This window comes from Scardinius erythrophthalmus (genome assembly GCF_964197995.2).
Source record: "Scardinius erythrophthalmus genome assembly, chromosome: 4".
Classification (NCBI taxonomy): Eukaryota; Metazoa; Chordata; class Actinopteri; order Cypriniformes; family Leuciscidae; genus Scardinius; species Scardinius erythrophthalmus.
In genome coordinates, this window is record NC_138224.1 from 43,546,261 (window position 1) to 43,564,462 (window position 18,202).

The following is an 18,202-nucleotide window of genomic DNA, read 5'->3' on the forward strand; positions in this document are numbered from 1 at the left end:
TTTTCTTACAGATTACATGAACTGAGAATATTTGTTTTTTATATAAATTACCTCATTTAAAAGAAGAGAATTCAAGCTTCATGCCTGTGTGTCTGTATGCCTGTTTGACTGAGTATTCGCTGAGTTATTGTTCATTTTCGGACGCGTTTCAGAATTGACTTCACTGACAGAGAGAAGGCAGAACTCACTTCGTGTTTATTTTTCTTTATTTGGCAAAAAGCACAACACTTTGTTTTTATTGTGAGTATACACAAAAATAATACACATTTAACAGAATCGATTGATGTATGAAACTTGCTTGTAATATCAAAGTGAACAGAGCAAAATTAATTTCTTTTGAACTGAACTGAAAAAAGTGAGCCTATTGCGCCAGCGCGATTGTCGACCTTGATAAACTGATAAACGTGTATTTGGAATGGAATTAAATAAGTACTACTTTGGGTGTCTTGTACATTATATTTATTTTCATATAAAAGCAACAGAACTTAAATTCCATCCAGTTTATTAGCAACACTGCACAAGCGTGAATTCCGTGAATCCCGCGATATCCATCTTTGATCTCACAGGTGTCAGATCCACTGCAAGAAGAGAGAACTGTCCGGCTTGCCTGCGCTTTTTTCACTCCTCCTCTCACTGCAGCCGCCTACTCTCGCACACATTTCAGGCGAGGCAAGGCGCATCTCAAACAAGCCTAATAAGAGAACATCTCACTGTCACTGATTTATCATGCAGCTCAAAGCATGGGTAGAATCTCTCATCAGTCTATTCTCATTCATCAAAACAGTTTCATTAATGATCCAGAACAAACCCTAAACCCAGGATAGAGTGTGTGTGTGAATGTGGTCTGGACTGTGTGGATGAGGCTCAGTGTGTCAGAGACGCTGTAGAAGGACAGAGTTCCTGCGCTGTGATCCACATACACTCCTGTTCTCCTGCTGATGGGCTTTACAGGGAGTTCAGTCTTTATGTTATTGTGCCAGAATGAGTAACTGGAGTAAGAGCAGAACAAACTCCAGGACTGATCATTATGTCCAAACTCACACTCATGACCCAATCCCTTCCTGCTGATGCTCTTATATGACACTGATATAAACACACCATAACCACTCCACTCAATCTCCCAGTAACAGGAAGTACACACACTCTCTTTACACAACACCTGAGGATTATATTCATCAAATCTGTCTGGATGATCAGAATACGACTGGACTGTGTAAGTGTTAGTAATCACTCTGTTCTCCTCAGACAGACGGAGGTGTTTATTCGCTGTGTTCGGATCCAGAGTGAACTGATGAGAATCTGATGGAGAGAAAACACACATCAGTGAATTACAGTAACTTTATATCTTGAGTCCTCATTTCAGATCTGACTCGTCCATTTAGGATTGTAAGCAACCGATGATAATAAATTACTAAAGAAATATCATTATGTAACAGCTTTTGTCCTGAATGAGGTTCTGACTGAAATCGCCATGGTTACCAAACAGAAAACATAGGATTCTTATGATCAAATATTTCTGTAATCAGGAATTATGATCTTTTACAGTTTTTTTAATTGCTTTGCCACAATTTTCACAAGCAAGTTTTACATTTTCAAAACTCTTCGTACTAATATCACAACAGATCATCAGAAGTGCACCTTCCCCAAATATTCCACCATGTGTGTGTGTGTGTGTGTGTGTGTGTGTGTGTGAGACAGATAGACAGAGGGAGAGTGTGTGTGTGTGTGTGTGTGTGTGTGTGTAGACGTACATTTGTGTAGTCCTGCTGTAATCCAGATCTCTCCTCCATGATCCACACTACAAAACACACACAGTGACAGTTAATCAGTAACACTCACACACCATTGCTCCATTGAAGAGCTCACCTGTTGCCCTTTTATGCTAAAGCTCTGATTGCTAATTGTAAAACTGTGTGACGGGTGTTTGCAAATGTAATGAGTCAGTGTGCATATCTGAATGACTGTGTGTTCCTTGTGAAAACAAGAGATTTTCTGCGTGAAAATTGTGCCAAAAGCAGAGAATTATGTGTAATGTTTTGAAAAAGGTGTGTTTTAGAACTGCAATTTGAGTGTAAACCAGGAATTGTGCTTGTAGTTTAGCAGAATTGGTTCAGAGGGTTGGTGAATGATTTACATGTTTTGGTCATTGTGTCTCAAGTACCAGTATTTGTGTGTAAACAATTGAGAAAAACTGTAACATTCTAAAATTACTAGGGCTGTATCAATATGTGATATGAAACCGAAATCACGACACCTGTGTCGCGCTGTGAGAAGGCAGAATTGCGACACGTCCCTTCTAACCCCCAGATTTATCCTTCCCGTCCAGATCCCTGTAAACGCAATTCTAAAAAAAAATTCTGAACACATTATAAATGTTAGAAATGTATTGCTAAAACATATTACAAAGACTGTGAAGTACTGAATTGTGGAGTTAGACCGTTAAACAGTTTTTCACGATTGCTGTGTTCCGAATTTTTTGGGCGGGGCTAAAACGGGGGCTTGATGACGCACTGGAGCCCCTAAGCTCCTGGACACGCCCCTACATGATGACGCACTGGAGCCCCTGGGGCTGCCCCCTCCCCTATCAGTTCGCCGCTCAATCGCGAGTTACAGTCAATATTATTTACTAGAGCCTACAGTTTGCTAGCTAGCTATGCCTTTTCCCAACAACGATCAAATCAAGAAGAGGTGGATTAATTTTGTGAAAAGCCACCTTGATGGAGAGCTGAGGAAACTTTCGTCAGAGACAACTGGGATTCACTGATAATCCGCTGTTACTGGTTAATGGGGCCGAACTGACTATCTCCCGCCTCGGCCTTCATCCTCCCGACGCGCCGACAACTGGTGCCATCATCGGCAGTGCGTGCCCGCGAGTCAACAACTTTCCCGCGAGTGGGCGTGGTTTCAGCGCAGCCAGCAGACACGCCCCCAGCGTTTGAGAGCAGAGACCAAAGCTCATTTTTTCAAGATTTTGATAGCTTATTTTATTTACTTGGCTGCTTTTTTTATCATTCAAATTTGGCTGGGTGGCTAATAACACATTTTTCTGTAGTGTGACAAACTCAGAACACATACTTAATTTTGACTTTACAGGGACTTTAAATTACTATTATTATTATTTGAAGTTAACATTATAAAATACGTAGACCTACACCACAAAACTAGTTGAGGATAAATTCTTTAAAATTAGGCAATTCCAGCGTTATGGACGTGACATTTGCAGTAAAAACTTATATATTAAATATAAATTCTCAGAAAATGCATTTAATACCAATATATTGAAACGTCTGTTTATATATCCATAGGCTACTCCCTTAATAAAAGGAAAATATCAGTCTACACATGTGTTTTATATTTAATATGAGGGAAATAGACATGCATGCATGTGTGACACAAAAAATCTTTAACTTTTAGGTAGCAAAATATTTTTTAGTAATTCTGTAAATTACACTAAGCAAACCAAAAGTAACACTACCCACCGGAGGAAGAAAGGTTGGCTCTCCACAGAACATAATAATTCATTTTATTTTATTTGTCGCGTTCGCATTTATGAGGAAAAAACAATGTTACGGACTTGTCAGTTCTCAGTTACGGACGTGAGCGCTCTGAAAGCGACACTAAAAGACAGCTTTTTAAAACTTTCACAGAGACCTCAAAAAGAAAGCACAATTCGTTTTGTATTAATTGTATCTTAATTTTAAGCAATGTTTCATCAACCAATTGCTTGGATTTAATAAATATAGTAAATAAAGTAAATATAGTAGGCCTAGACAAGAGATAATCAGGACACAGATGCGCCGGTGCGTGATCTGGAGCTCGTCTCATAAATGAACCGAAACTCAGCGCCGATTTGCCTCACAGACATGTCTACTTTTAAACAGAACAATTCAAAACGAAAGAAAACAGATTGCTCTCTGCTTATGTAATCCATATGAAATGTGCATTTCTCTCTGGCACGTTCACTACTGCGAAGATTATGAGCCAGCATCATCAACTTCATCTTTGCAGCCAACACTGACACAGAAAACACTTGTTTATTAATAAACAATTAAAATGTCTCCTTGCTATATTTGACATATTCATAATCATAACTTTTGCCGGTTCTTTGTGACAGCTTTTAGGTGTTTTTATTGGCAGCGCCACCCTTATATTTTACATGAACGCGTCACCACCGCATCAAAAACATGATTGCGTAATGAAAACATGATGAAAATTACCACCTAAACATATCTTAACTCAGGGTTTCTCAAACTTAGTCAGGGGGCCAAAACTGATATTAAAACTTTGTTGGACACTTTTTGGTACAAGTATACAACCTATCCAGTATTAATATTTAACCCCTTAACATGTGTTCTAGCCAGGTTGTCAGCTTAGAAAATGGTTTTTTTTGTCCATTTTAACACTATATTCTTAAAAGTGGTAAAAGCGGATTTTTTTCCCAAAGTGCTTCCATTTTCTTCCATGTTACCTACTGTAATTTTGGGCAAATGTTCAATATAATCCAACTTATGTGCAAACATGATCATTAAAAAATAATAATCAGTAAATACCACAAGAGTATCACACCACAAGGGGCACAGTTGTGTCAGCACAGCTGTGATTTGGCAGCAGATTGAGGCAGCAGATCCAGAGAAGATTATCACAGCAGGTGTCAACAGTACAGTCTGAACAAAACTTTATAAAGGAGTGAATCACACAATCACACAACAGATTAACTTGATCTATTTGTCTACATAAACATTTACCTCAAGATTCTACCATTCTACCATCAAATGTTGCCAGAAACAGGTAAGCTAAACTGTGTTCCAACTAGCTATATACTTACCAGACATACAATCCCCTAAAGGATTATTAGGAACACCATACTAATCCTGTGTTTGACCCCCTTTCACCTTCAGAACTGCCTTAATTCTACGTGGCATTGATTCAACAAGGAAATGTTTCTTTAGAAATGTTGGCATTCTTTAGAAATGTTGGCCCATATTGATAGGATAGCATCTTGCAGTTGATGGAGATTCGTGGGATGCACATCCAGGGCACGAAGCTCCCGTTCCACCACATCCCAAAGATGCTCTATTGGGTTGAGATCTGGTGACTGCGTGGGCCATTTTAGTACAGTGAACTCATTGTCATGTTCAAGAAACCAATTTGAAATGATTCGAGCTTTGTGACATGGTGCATTATCCTGCTGGAAGTAGCCATTAGAGGATGGGTACATGGTGGTCATAAAGGGATGGACATGGTCAGAAACAATGCTCAGGTAGGCCGTGGCATTTAAACGATGCCCAATTGGCACTAAGGGGCCTAAAGTGTGCAAAGAAAACATCCCCCACACTATTACACCACCACCACCAGCCTGCACAGTGGTAACAAGGCATGATGGATCCATGTTCTCATTCTGTTTACGCCTGACTCTACCATCTGAATGTCTCAACAGAAATCGAGACTCATCAGACCAGGCAACATGTTTCCAGTCTTCAACTGTCCAATTTTGGTGAGCTCGTGCAAATTGTAGCCTCTTTTTCCTATTTGTAGTGGAGATGAGTGGTACCCGGTGGGGTCTTCTGCTGTTGTAGCCCATCCGCCTCAAGGTTGTGCGTGTTGTGGCTTCATAAAAGCTTTGCTGCATACCTCGGTTGTAACAAGTGGTTATTTCAGTCAAAGTTGCTCTTCAATCAGCTTGAATCAGTCGGCCCATTCTCCTCTGACCTCTAGCATCAACAAGGCATTTTCGCCCACAGGACTGCCGCATACTGGATGTTTTTCCCTTTTCACACCATTCTTTGTAAACCCTAGAAATGGTTGTGCGTGAAAATCCCAGTAACTGAGCAGATTGTGAAATACTCAGACCGGCCCGTCTGGCACCAACAACCATGCCACACTCAAAATTGCTTAAATCACCTTTTTTTTCCCATTCTGACATTCAGTTTGGAGTTCATGAGATTGTCTTGACCAGGACCCCTAAATGCATTGAAGCAACTGCCATGTGATTGGTTGATTAGATAATTGCATAAATGAGAAATTGAACAGGTGTTCCTAATAATCCTTTAGGTGAGTGTATAGCTAGGCTAATTTACTTTCATAATTACTAGTTTACTTACTAATAGGTAAATTAAGTTTTGTGCAGATGTGTAATGGAAATATTATGTTTTTAACCTGTTAACCGTTGCCAGTGCGCCCGCGCACTGAAGCGTTTTTTTTTATTTAGTTCAAAGTTACTATCAGATTTAATGTTATACCTTGACAAACTATACATCATTAAAAATATATAAGACTCAAGTTTCAGTATTTGACCACTATTGTATTCTGAGAAACTTATAGCGACAGTTATTTCTTAATTTGTGTCAGGAGTTATGAAATGAAAAAATGAGTCGATACCTTTAATATGAATTATGCGCGTCAGCCGCTTTCATTCATAAAAAAACTCTGTGCTGTCGTCATGACAGCGATACACAAAACAACGTGCCTCAGGGCTTTAGCTAAAAAATTTGCAGATTTGGACAAATATTGATAGATTCTCATAGGTTTACATCAGATTCTATTGACAGGAATAATATTTATTGAATTTATATCTAAATGCGTCGATGTAATCTTTATGAGCGCTTTGTACTGTGTTTTCAATTCATACCAATAGCCTGAGGGCGCTATTATGCACAATAATAGTCCATATATGGAACATGAAAAAGAGCCATGATCATGTGACATTCCAGGACGTCACTGATACACACAAAGCTACAGAGTTCGCGCTGTAAAATGCAGATAAAGAGGTTTTGAAGATAATAAACATGATTGCAATGATATTTGAGTTACCTGTGTTTTTCAAGCCATGCCAGGTATTTTCATAATAATAGATTATATTTATAATGTAATGCTAATCTATATAGACTAATCATTGTGCAGAATACTATCAAATTGTATATTTTCTGTCTGATTTTTTTATCTGATGCCAAATTAGATCACAGAAGATTATTTAAAACACTTTACTTGTGTTATAAAGTACGTTTGGAGCACAAACATGGTTTTAATCTCAAATTGTCATGTATTGATGGTGTGCTAAGCTAACATGCTAGCTAGCTCTAGGTGCTTCTATCTTGAAAAACATTTAACTAAAAACAGAGTTTTAGACTTATCTTCATATTTTAAATATAATATGGTCAGACATGTGGCTTTAGCTGCAGTGCATTTCTAGATTGCTACAGTGCCAATTTCAATTTTATTTTCATGAAGATGTTTCATAAAAATAAATTTCTAATAACTTTACAAAATTTTGAAGCTATTTATAACTATTTTTTTCATTATGACAATAATTAATTCTACATTTACAATAACCTGCCAGGTGTCAGCTTTCAAACGAGATCATACTTGTGCTTTTAGTACAAAGGGTTCATGAACTGTATCTGTTTCAGTTTGGGTATGTCATTTCTGGGGATTTTTCAAAAGTGGGGTTGCAGCTTAACAGGTTAATTTATTTGCTGGACAGCAGCCTATTTTACAGTCTGCTGTAGCTAAAAGTGTTAATAAGTTTGTTAGATAGCAAAGCCCTCAGCTTATTTCAGAGGGCATTGTAGTGATCCACTCAGAAACCAATCAGACTAGTGTAGTGAAAAATTTCTTTGCCTTCAGATGAGATAACATGGATCCAGAGGGAGCTGTAAGCCTAGCGTCCAAAGAAAAACAAATAGGAAGTGATATTGATTGGGAAAAATGTTTCATTTGTCAAGACAAATATGGAAAATACAGCCAAGATAAAGCCCTTTGATTGAAGTGATTTTTCAGGAAGTGGTGTCTTTGTGCTCTTTCTGGAGATTATTGTAGTATAATATTGTGCAATATTTTTGCAATATAAAAGACACACACCATTATTTGCATTGCGCTTAGCTTGACCTTGCTTATTCAATCGATTCAGTCTCAAAGTGATGAGGCTGACAACCTGAGAGTCAGCCTCTGCCAACCTGAGAGCCACTGCTTTGATGGGGAAAAACATACCTTTGCCATACGACTATTACATAGTTATTATTACTAACTAGTTACTAACCCCTAACCCTAAAGAAGTGAGAAAGCAGTATGGGTACTGATTGATAGAGGTTTTGGGATACTAGGTTATGTTTCCAAGCTGATATTCACTTTGAAAACTGGTTCTCTTTAAGCGGAGATAGCTTTTTTCATGTTCTAGTTCTGTTGTCTCTTACACTGTACAATAAATGTTCATTCTGACACTTCAGCAGACATCCCATGAGTGTTGGCTTTCATTTGATACCATTTTTATGAATATGGTCCTTGTGGTTGTGGAGATATTCAACGTTTACTGTTGGCATGTCGTGTTGAGCAGGAAACCAAAAAATTGGCCTAAAATTGCTTGTAAAAGTCACAAAAAAAAAATTCAGCTTGACAACCACCCTAATATCTTACCTATGGATGTCTTCTAACTAAAAAAATAGGTTGACAGCTTGTACCAAAACATGTCCGCAAAAGTCTTAACGGAAGCCCTTTTCAGAATTGGCCCCCTGACTAACTCGGTCCTGGAGGGCCACTGTCCTGTACAGTTTAGCTCCAACCCTGATCAAACACACCTAGCTGTGAGTTTCTAGTGATCCTGAAGACATTGATTAGCTTGCTTAGGTGTGTTTGATCAGGGTTGGAACTAAACTGTGCAGGACAGTGGCCCTCCAGGACCGAGTTTGAGAAACCCTGGCCTAACTGGTTAGAAAGAAAACACAGAACAAAAAGTAATGCGCATATGTCCATCTCGCGAATGTACAATCTTCTTCTACCATATTCTCCCATTAGCCGCTTTTCCACTGGCCAGCGAGAGCACAGAGACCGAAATCATGCCTCACTGCACTCCTATAAAACCTGCCCTAAACACGCCTTTACTGGACTATGTCACACAATACAAAGGTACACCAGTAAGAGGGAGATGAATGAAATACATCGCCATACAAATATATAAGCTGTCATTTAGTCTTTATTTACAAACTTAGACACCACACGCGGCTATTGACTGACCACGAACAGGTAATAACTTGCATTTTTCATTCGTTAATGTCTCGCGGTCTTGCTGGGTTTTCCCCAAATTTTTTATTTTTTTTTTATTTTTTTTTAACAATTACATTTTGGGCTAAAAGCGTTACTGAACATGTACCGAGTAAAATATTACTGAAAATTGATTAGTAATGCCTTACACTACTGTGTTACAGCAAAAAGTAATATGTTACTGTAATGCACTACTTTTGTAACGCATTACTCCCAACACTGCTCCTCACACACACACACTCACACACACTCCTCACATGTGCAAACACTCATTGCTTTACTGAACACCAACCAATCATGGCTTTAGAATAGGCCTATAAAAGGTTAAAGGTCGAGTTATACTGTAGGACTGTGTAATACTGTATTTACAACCACAGTTTTTTTACAGTAAAAAAAATTATTGTTTTGGTTTCAATCTTACTTTCGTGTTTACCGTGAATTTTTCAATATCTCTCAGCCAATTACTTTCAATCTTGTACAGAAATGTACATAGAAGCTCATGAAAGAAGAGCTTTAGGTTTTGAATAACTGTGTGTATATGATATATCCAAAATATAATATTATGGCAAAGGTGTTTGCAACATAAGACAAATGTTTGCTTTTGAGATGTTTGTGATATTTTGAATGCAGTGCTTCATTTTGCAAGAGATGTGAGGCATTTAGCATTTTGTGTGTGCAATTCTTGGATTTGTGTGTAAAGTTTTGAAAAAAAGAGGCAACGTTTTGAAAATGTGTGTAAGCAGTTGAAAAAAACTGTAAGATGTGTGTGACCATCATATGGCAGTGAGCACACACAAACCTTATTCTAATATTTAATAGTATTGAAGTGGTAAAGAGTGTTGGTCGTGACAGGAGAGCCTCCACTCAAGGACACAATATGATGAACAAGTCTAAGAATGTTCCACATATGGTTGAAACACCAGCATTGGCCTAGATAGAAAGATAACATTCTGGAGTGAGAACTATAAAGTATACTCGTTGCCCAGCCTCCCTCATAGTCATACCGTGGACAAAGACATGGGCAACTAGAGTGACCTGAATTTCATCCGAGACTGCTTGTCTTCTTGCCCTTGCAAGGCTGAATTCATTATGCATAGAGTCCGGCAGAATTTTTATGGGCCAAGACCCAGTAAGTTATTGGCTTTACAACTCAGACAAAGTGAAGCTAGGGCTATTATTGATAATATTTGTTCACCTACAAAAGGCTTAGTAACAAATCCTAGAGAGATAAACAACACTTTTGCAGAACATTTTAAAAGATTTATATCAACCGAAGGATAGTATAGATATAGTTGAGTGTCATACATTTCTACATGATGCAAAAGTGACACTTTTAAAAAGCAAATTAATATAGCTCTTATCTCTTTAATTCCAAAAAAAAAAGATAAGGATCTTACTAAATGGTCAAATTTTATGGTTTTAGGGTCTTAGCTTTACGTCTTGGAAAATATATCTGCAAATTAGTGATCATAGTGATTAATCTGGCTTTATTCCACATCATTCGGCTGCAGAAAATATAAGTCAGTTGCAACATGTAATTAATGAAAGCAAAAATAATTAAAGCTGCAAGCAGCGATGAAAGGGCCCTCGCACCCGTGCCATCGTCACTCGGTGGCTTTAGGAAGACAGAGCATGATTGGGCAATGTGCATTTAAGGAGGTATATATAGTAGTTGCTAGCATGTTTAGTATGTTTCTAGCATGCTTAGTACACAATAGTTATGTGGTTAGTACTGCATTACTGTTAACCATGTCAGTTTCTGTTGCCAGTAGGTGGGGCTATGTCTAAATATCTAAATCTAAATATCGCTATGTAGATGTGTTCAGTGCAGGACTTTTATCAAACATGTGAAGTTTGGGGCAGATTGGACATTGTATGCTTGAGTTACAAAAACTTCCATTAGAATTTCTAGCATGTTTTATGATGTTTCTAGCATATTACATATTAATTTTGGGGTAGATTGGACATTGCATGCCTGAGTTACAGCAAATTCATATTTAATTGCAGTAATAGCATGCTTCAACACTTAGCTAAGTATTTGATAGCATGTTTCAATTATGTTGCTAACATGTTTAACAGTTGGTGGCACTTTTTTATGTTATTAGGAGTCCAGAACAGTGTTAAACGTCACTTCCTGTTGCCAGCAGGCGGCGCTATGGCTATATCTGAATATGAGCATGGACTTGTGTTTAGGAGATAACTCTTATCAAACGTGTGAAGTTTGGGGTAGATTGGACATTGTGTGCTTAAGTTACAACAACTTCCTTTGGCATTTCTAGCATGCTTTAAAACTTAGCTATGTGTTGCTAGCATGTTTCTTGCATGTTACATATTAAGTTTGGGGCAGATTGGACATTCCATGCCTGTGTTACAGGAAATTCCTATTTAATTGCAGCAATAGCATGATTTAGCACTTAACTAAGTGTTTGCTGCATGTTTCTAGTATGTTGTTAGCATGTTGTTAGCATGTTTAGCACTTGCTGGCACTTTTTTATATGTTATCAGGAGTCCACAACAGTGTTTAACATGTCACTTCCTGTTGCCAGCAGGTGGCGCTATGACTGTAACTGAATATGAGCATGGTCATGTGTTCAGGACAGAACGCTTATCAAAAGTATGAAGTTTTGTGCAGATTGGACATTGCCTTCTTGAGTAACAACAACATCCTGTTTCATTGAATTAGCATGCTTTAGCACTTAGCTATGTATTGCTAGCATGTTTTAACATGTTTCTAGCATGTTTAGAAGTCAGTGGCATTTTTAACATGTTGCTAGTGTGGATTTGGATTCCCTATGTCTTCGTCATGTTCGTCCCTGGATTCTCTGCACTCTGCACTGGATCACTGAGCACCGTCACGAGGGATTATTCACTGGACCTGAGCACCATCACGAGGGATCATCTTTGGACTGAGCACCAGCACCTGTTGTCCACCAAGGTCCCTGCGTCACAGTTCCACCCTGCGTTTGTGTCCGCCCGCCTGTCCTGCTGTGTTGGCGGTCGTCTGTGTTCAGTGTTCTGATCAGTGTGCTGTTTACTAATAAAGAGCGTTATTGCAGTTACATCCTGTTTCTGTCTTACGTAACACAGAGTTTCCCTCATTTCAGGGTTTTCACTCAGAGTTTTCACTTAACCTCCTTTCTGAAACAGGCCCCAGAAGTCAGATTGGATCAGAACATTCAGAATATTTATCCTTTATATTCTTTAAAATTCTATCTAAGGTTCTTGCCCTTCGCCTTCAGCAAGCGTTGCCTGCTGTTATTTCCCCTGACCAGACAGGTTTCATGACTGGGAGACTCATTTTATAATACCAGAAGACTTTTTAATACCATTCTTGATGCTGAGAAGGCATTTGACAGGGTAGAGTGGGAGTATTTGTTTTTTTAGTTTAAATAAATTTGGTTTCAGCTCCAATTTTTTATCATGGATTCGATTACTATACTCCTCCTCTGTAGCATCTGTGCAAAGCAATGCTACACTTTCTAAAGCCTTTCTCCTTCATTGAGGCACACGCCAAGGTTGCCCCCTTTCACCTTTATTACTTGCCTTGGCTATTGAGCCACTGGCCATTCGGTTGCGAAGTGAGGAAAAGTTTGAGGGCATTACCTGGTTTTGAACCTCTTATAAACTGTCCCATTATGCAGATAACCTTCTTTTATATATCATTATCCCAATTTCATTGTTACCGCCAAGATTACCATTACCACATTACTGTTGGTTACAAATTGTATCTTCAAAATAGCTAATTGTTCCCTCGAAATGCATTCGAGACGGATTTGAATACGATCGCTCAAACCACATCAGGAGGTGGACTGGGCCGCTTTCCAGACGAAACTGGACAAGTGCAAATGCATCTGGTTGTCGAAACCACATATAAATGTTACTTCTCCCAAAAATGCAAAAAAATAAACACGTGAGCATTTTATAGGCTAAATGTCATGTTATAGACAGATATGACGATGCCACTGGAGCACACATCACCGCAGATGAGCAGCTGAGCATCTATTCATCAAGCCAAAGCGCAAACTGTCGCAAATCAAAGTGAAAGTAAGTCACAGATGCTCAACACACAATCATCATCATTAAAAGTAAAGAACCGAAATTATCTTACCAGGGCTGTTGCCACTTTCTCTTATTGCGGTCTTTGATTTTTTAATTTTAGCTGATGATCAATAAAAAACAGCTCATATCTGTTGCTTTCGGTGACGTGCAGATTAAATCTGCATATAGCGCAGGAATTAAAGATCGGATTAATATCTGTTTTGCAAAAACACATTTATGTGACCAGGTATAAATGTAGGGCCCTATAATTTCCACAATCACGGAATCGCGGACGGAATCGCGGAATTGGCAAATTAACGCGGAATCTAATGTCAACGCGGAATTTCGCGGAATTTTACATATTTGGAATAAAATTATGTTTTTGTGTGGGAGAAAAACGTATGTCTGAGGAAAATCGCATATTACTGAAAGAACGAGCAGAGAGAGAGGCCCGGTCGCGCGCGCGTGTCTTCAAACTGTTTTGCTCTCTCTCACTCCCTCGCGCTTATTAATCTAAATCAATTGAGAATTGACACAATGGTAAAAGATCGGAAGAACGAAGTTTCACGTGGAGCATTCGGATATTTTTTTCCTGAATTAGGCTGCCGCTGGGTGTGAATTGTGCAAAAAAACCAACTTTTTTACCTTGCCTTCTTCTCTGAAAAGCGTTCCGCCCATTCAGCTGACATAAAAAACACTTTCAATAAACTAAACAAAACCTATCCAATGATGAAATGTTTTCTGTGTTGATGACAAATCTTGTGCGATGTCCTAACTGCCGGGATAATCACACAACGCGTACAAGTCTGCTAATGATAGCCTACGTCCGATTCGCGAACTAATGACTCATTTGAACCGATTCACTTTAATGAATGGTTAAAACCATACTGTCTATGGTTAAAACAACTGATCTGTCCAACACTGAATCGGTTCGGTGTATAACAAAATCGGTAACACTTTACAATAAGGTTCCATTTATTAAACTCTAGTTAACTAGATCAGTTAACATTAACTATTAATAAACTGCACTTCTACAGCATTTATTAATCTTTATTAATGTTAATTTCACCATTTAGTAGCCTACATTATTTAAATGAAAAGTTGTATTTGTTAACATTAGTTAGCTTAATGCACTGTGTGAAGTAACATAATAAAAATACAGGGTTAGGGTTAACTAAGATTAACAAAGATTAATAAATAGAGTAACAAATGTATTGCTCGTGGTTCATGTTAGTTAGCCTAATACATTCACTAATGTAAACAAACCACATTTAACACCTCTTAAAATGAGAATTTTGTTTGTTACCTCAATAAATTTAGGGTCATTCCTATTTTATTTGTGTACATTTTAATCATTAACCCTTTAAGGTACGCACCATGAAAAAAGCAAAGGAAAAATTATTTCTTTGCATTTTTTATTCAATTATGATAACAATAACAACAATCAATATTTTTTTTTAAATTAGATCCTACAGTATTTTAGATACAGTGCTCTACCAAACGGTTGAGATGTCTGTTCATAGTAAAAGAACAACATTCAGAACAAGTCATATTAAGTGCAATTTCTTGACCAATAAAAAATCTGATGGTTGCTATTGATGGCTCAAAACACATCAAGAGTGTGTGTGTGTGTGTGTGTGTGTGTGTGTGTGTGTGTGTGTGTGTGTGTGTGTGTGTGTGTGCTGGTGCAAAACTTCAACCAAGATTTGATTAGTACGGAGCCCCCCCAAGTCCCACTTTGTCAAAAAAAAATTATTATAACTATCTTGTGGCCTCAGGATAGTAACTCGTGGCCTCAAGATTTTGTTACTATCTTGAGACCACAAGTTACTATCTCGAGGCCACGAGATACTATCTCGAGGCCACCAATTACTATCTCGAGGCCACAAATTACTATCTCGAGGCCACCAATTACTATCTCGAGGCCACCAATTACTATCTCGAGGCCACAAATTACTATCTCGAGGCCACGAGTTACTATCTCGAGGCCACGAGTTACTATCTCGAGGCCACCAATTACTATCTCGAGGCCACCAATTACTATCTTGAGGCCACAAATTACTATCTCGAGGCCACGAGATACTATCTCGAGGCCACGAATTACTATCTCGAGGCCACGAATTACTATCTCGAGGCCACGAGTTACTATCTTGAGGCCACGAGTTACTATCTTGAGGCCACGAGATACTATCTTGAGGCCACGAGATACTATCTTGAGGCCACGAGATACTATCTTGAGGCCACGAGATACTATCTTGAGGCCACGAGTTACTATCTTGAAGCCACGAGTTAGTATCTTGAAGCCACGAGTTAGTATCTCAAGGCCACAAATTACTATCTCGAGGCCACAAATTACTATCTCGAGGCCACAAATTACTATCTTGAGACTACGAGTTAGTATCTTGAGGCCACGAGTTACTACCTTGAGGCCACGAGTTACTATCTTGAAGCCACGAGTTACTATCTTGAAGCCACGAGTTAGTATCTCGAGGCCACGAGATACTATCTTGAGGCCACGAGTTACTATCTTGAAGCCACGAGTTAGTATCTCGAGGCCACGAATTACTATCTCGAGGCCACAAATTACTATCTTGAGACTACGAGTTAGTATCTTGAGGCCACGAGTTACTACCTTGAGGCCACGAGTTACTTTCTTGAGCCCACGAGATAGTATCTTGAGCCCACGAGATAGTATCGTGAGCCCATGAGATACTATCTTGAGATACTATATTGATCAAATATTTTTCATCAAATATGTAATTTAATAATATTAAATGTATCATTTTACCAACACTAACCCTTTTGTTCATTGTAAATAGCTAATTTTACCAACATTAGCTAATTTTACCAACATTAGCTAACTTCTCTACCCTAAAAGGACTACTCAACCGTTTGGTAGAGCATTTTTTGAAAAAATTATTTGACCCTTATAAGACTTATTTTTGTTTAATTAAGTTACATAATTCTGTTTAACATCTCCTCTGAAACGATAATATGTCAACAAAATAGTTTTACCTTTAAAAGTCCCGCCGATATGCGTCATCAAAGGATGAGTAAATTTTTGCTGTGTCACATGCTGTTTGAAGGAACAATAAAAAGGCATGCTGCTCACAGACACAGCGCCATCTAGTGGATTTTTTTAGCATTGCACAACTACACCAAACAATAGAGATGACTCATTCAGGTTGAGTTAAGCTTGATGCATTTTTCAATTAAATATAGTGACTTAAAGTGGGGTCTACCAAACGGTTGAGTAGTACCTTAAAGGGTTAACATTAAAAACACTCTTTTTACGACTAAAATAACAGTAAAGGGTAAAAAAAACCTGAATTCCCAAAAATTAAAACGGAAAAAACGGAATTTGCAAAAATTAAAACGGAAAAAACGGAATTTGGGAAAAAATAAAACGGAATTTGGGAAAAAATAAAACGGATTTTATAGGGCCCTATAAATGGAATCGTACACCTGATTTGAGAAAACGCATGAAGCGTTTTCATGAAACATGCCTCCTTCATATGATAGATGGATAAAAAAATATATTTTATTTTTACTGTAAATAATTGCACACCTTACAGTGTTCGTCAACAAATCAGAATGAAGCATTCAACAGCCCTGTAGCATAACTAGAGCTAAACCTCTGTAAATTCTCAATAAGAACTTTTGTAAATGTAGTAATGTGAGTAATAAGTGAAGATTGAAATGCTGTTCTTGGAGTTGTTTAATCAACTCTTCCTGCTCTACATACTTGAGTTTATCCAGTCTGTAGTTTGGATGGTTGCGTTTATCAGAGAGCAGCTTGACTCCTGAATCTCCTGGGTGATTGTAGCTCAGATCCAGCTCTCTCAGGTGTGAGGGGTTTGAACTCAGAGCTGAAGACACATAACCACAACCTTCCTCTGTCACCATACAGCCAGACAATCTACAAAGACATAAGCAACAGTCCACATCACATTAGTTTGGCAATTAGACGTTACTATCACACACTGATCTTGGCTGCCTTTCCCAAAAGAATCTAAGAATAAATTACTTTTTTTTTTTTTAAATTACATTGTTTTGAATTGAAAATATATAATTTGCATTTAGACAAGAAACATTAACAGTCATACAAATAACATTGAATCTGTGCATATTTTTTCTGTGCAAAATAAATTATTATTTGCAAGTATTTCAAATGCATTCATTTAAAATTATAGTTGCTAATAAATTCTCAATTTCCCTTAAAAATCTTCAATTCTTTAAAAAAAAATCTGTTTATTGACCTTTTACAACAATACCAGGATACATATACAGGAGAATAGTAAATAAATATATGAAGCTCATTACATCTCTCAGCCAGTCATCAAAAGATTGAGGGAGATTTTGTTTCAAGAGCAGAAGAATGCGCCGTCTAGCTAATAATGTTGAGAAGGCAAAAGCCTTTGAAGCATTTCCAGGCAAGCCAGTGACATTTGGAGAAAGTCCAAAAAGTGCAACCAAAGGGCAAGGCTCAATCTGTCTCTTTTTTCACTAAAGAAAAACAATTAATCCAGTTCAGTCCAGTTGTTTCAACTAGTTTTGTGGAGTTTTAGAATGTTTGAGCAGTGTGTATGATTGCCAACTAAACTAAATGCGATCAACCTCGATTTATTGTAGCCTAAGGTGAATTCAACAAGGCATTATTTTTCTTTGAAGCAACAAAGGCTAAATAATTTGTTACAGTTGTTTTTTGTATTTGGTGTGGATGACACGCAGTGACATATACAGTATTTTCAGATGTATGATGTGTTTCTACCCTGAAACATTTCATTTCAATAGAGACCTGGCGCACGCAGTGAGGGAGAAAACAGCTAAAAAGAGATCCAGCGCATCCTTGAAAGCTGCGATTTCTTTGGCAATACAAATTAAAAATGTTGCAAGAAAAAGATTCTATATTTCTCATTTTGCATTGCTTATGGAAACGCTAAACTCTACTTGTTTTAAATAAATAAACTGTCCCGACTCTTTATTTAAACCTTGAAATGTGCGATAGGGTTTTAAACTGAATTAATTTTTGTGCTCGTTTACACTTTCATTGCTTTTTATATTGAAAGCAGTACTATTTAGTTAGTCTGTTATTTTTTGTAGAAGTCAACAAAATCAGTATTTTTTTCAT

General features: G+C 37.9%; 1 protein-coding gene across 2 annotated transcripts in view; it reads right to left on the reverse strand.

Annotated features, from left to right (window-relative positions):
- Positions 1 to 211: 211 nt before the first annotated feature.
- The window catches only part of LOC308689602 (NACHT, LRR and PYD domains-containing protein 3-like), a 49,037-nt gene continuing 31,046 nt past the window's right edge, over positions 212 to 18,202 (reverse strand). For both annotated transcript variants that reach the window (XM_081363408.1, XM_081363407.1), the window contains exons 8-10: positions 16,817 to 16,990; positions 1,752 to 1,798; positions 212 to 1,299 (exon numbers count right to left, since the gene is read on the reverse strand). In XM_081363408.1, coding sequence (XP_081219534.1) covers positions 776 to 1,299; positions 1,752 to 1,798; positions 16,817 to 16,990 — 745 coding nt within the window. In that variant the 3' untranslated portion in view covers positions 212 to 775. The remainder of the gene's footprint in view (positions 1,300 to 1,751; positions 1,799 to 16,816; positions 16,991 to 18,202) is intronic.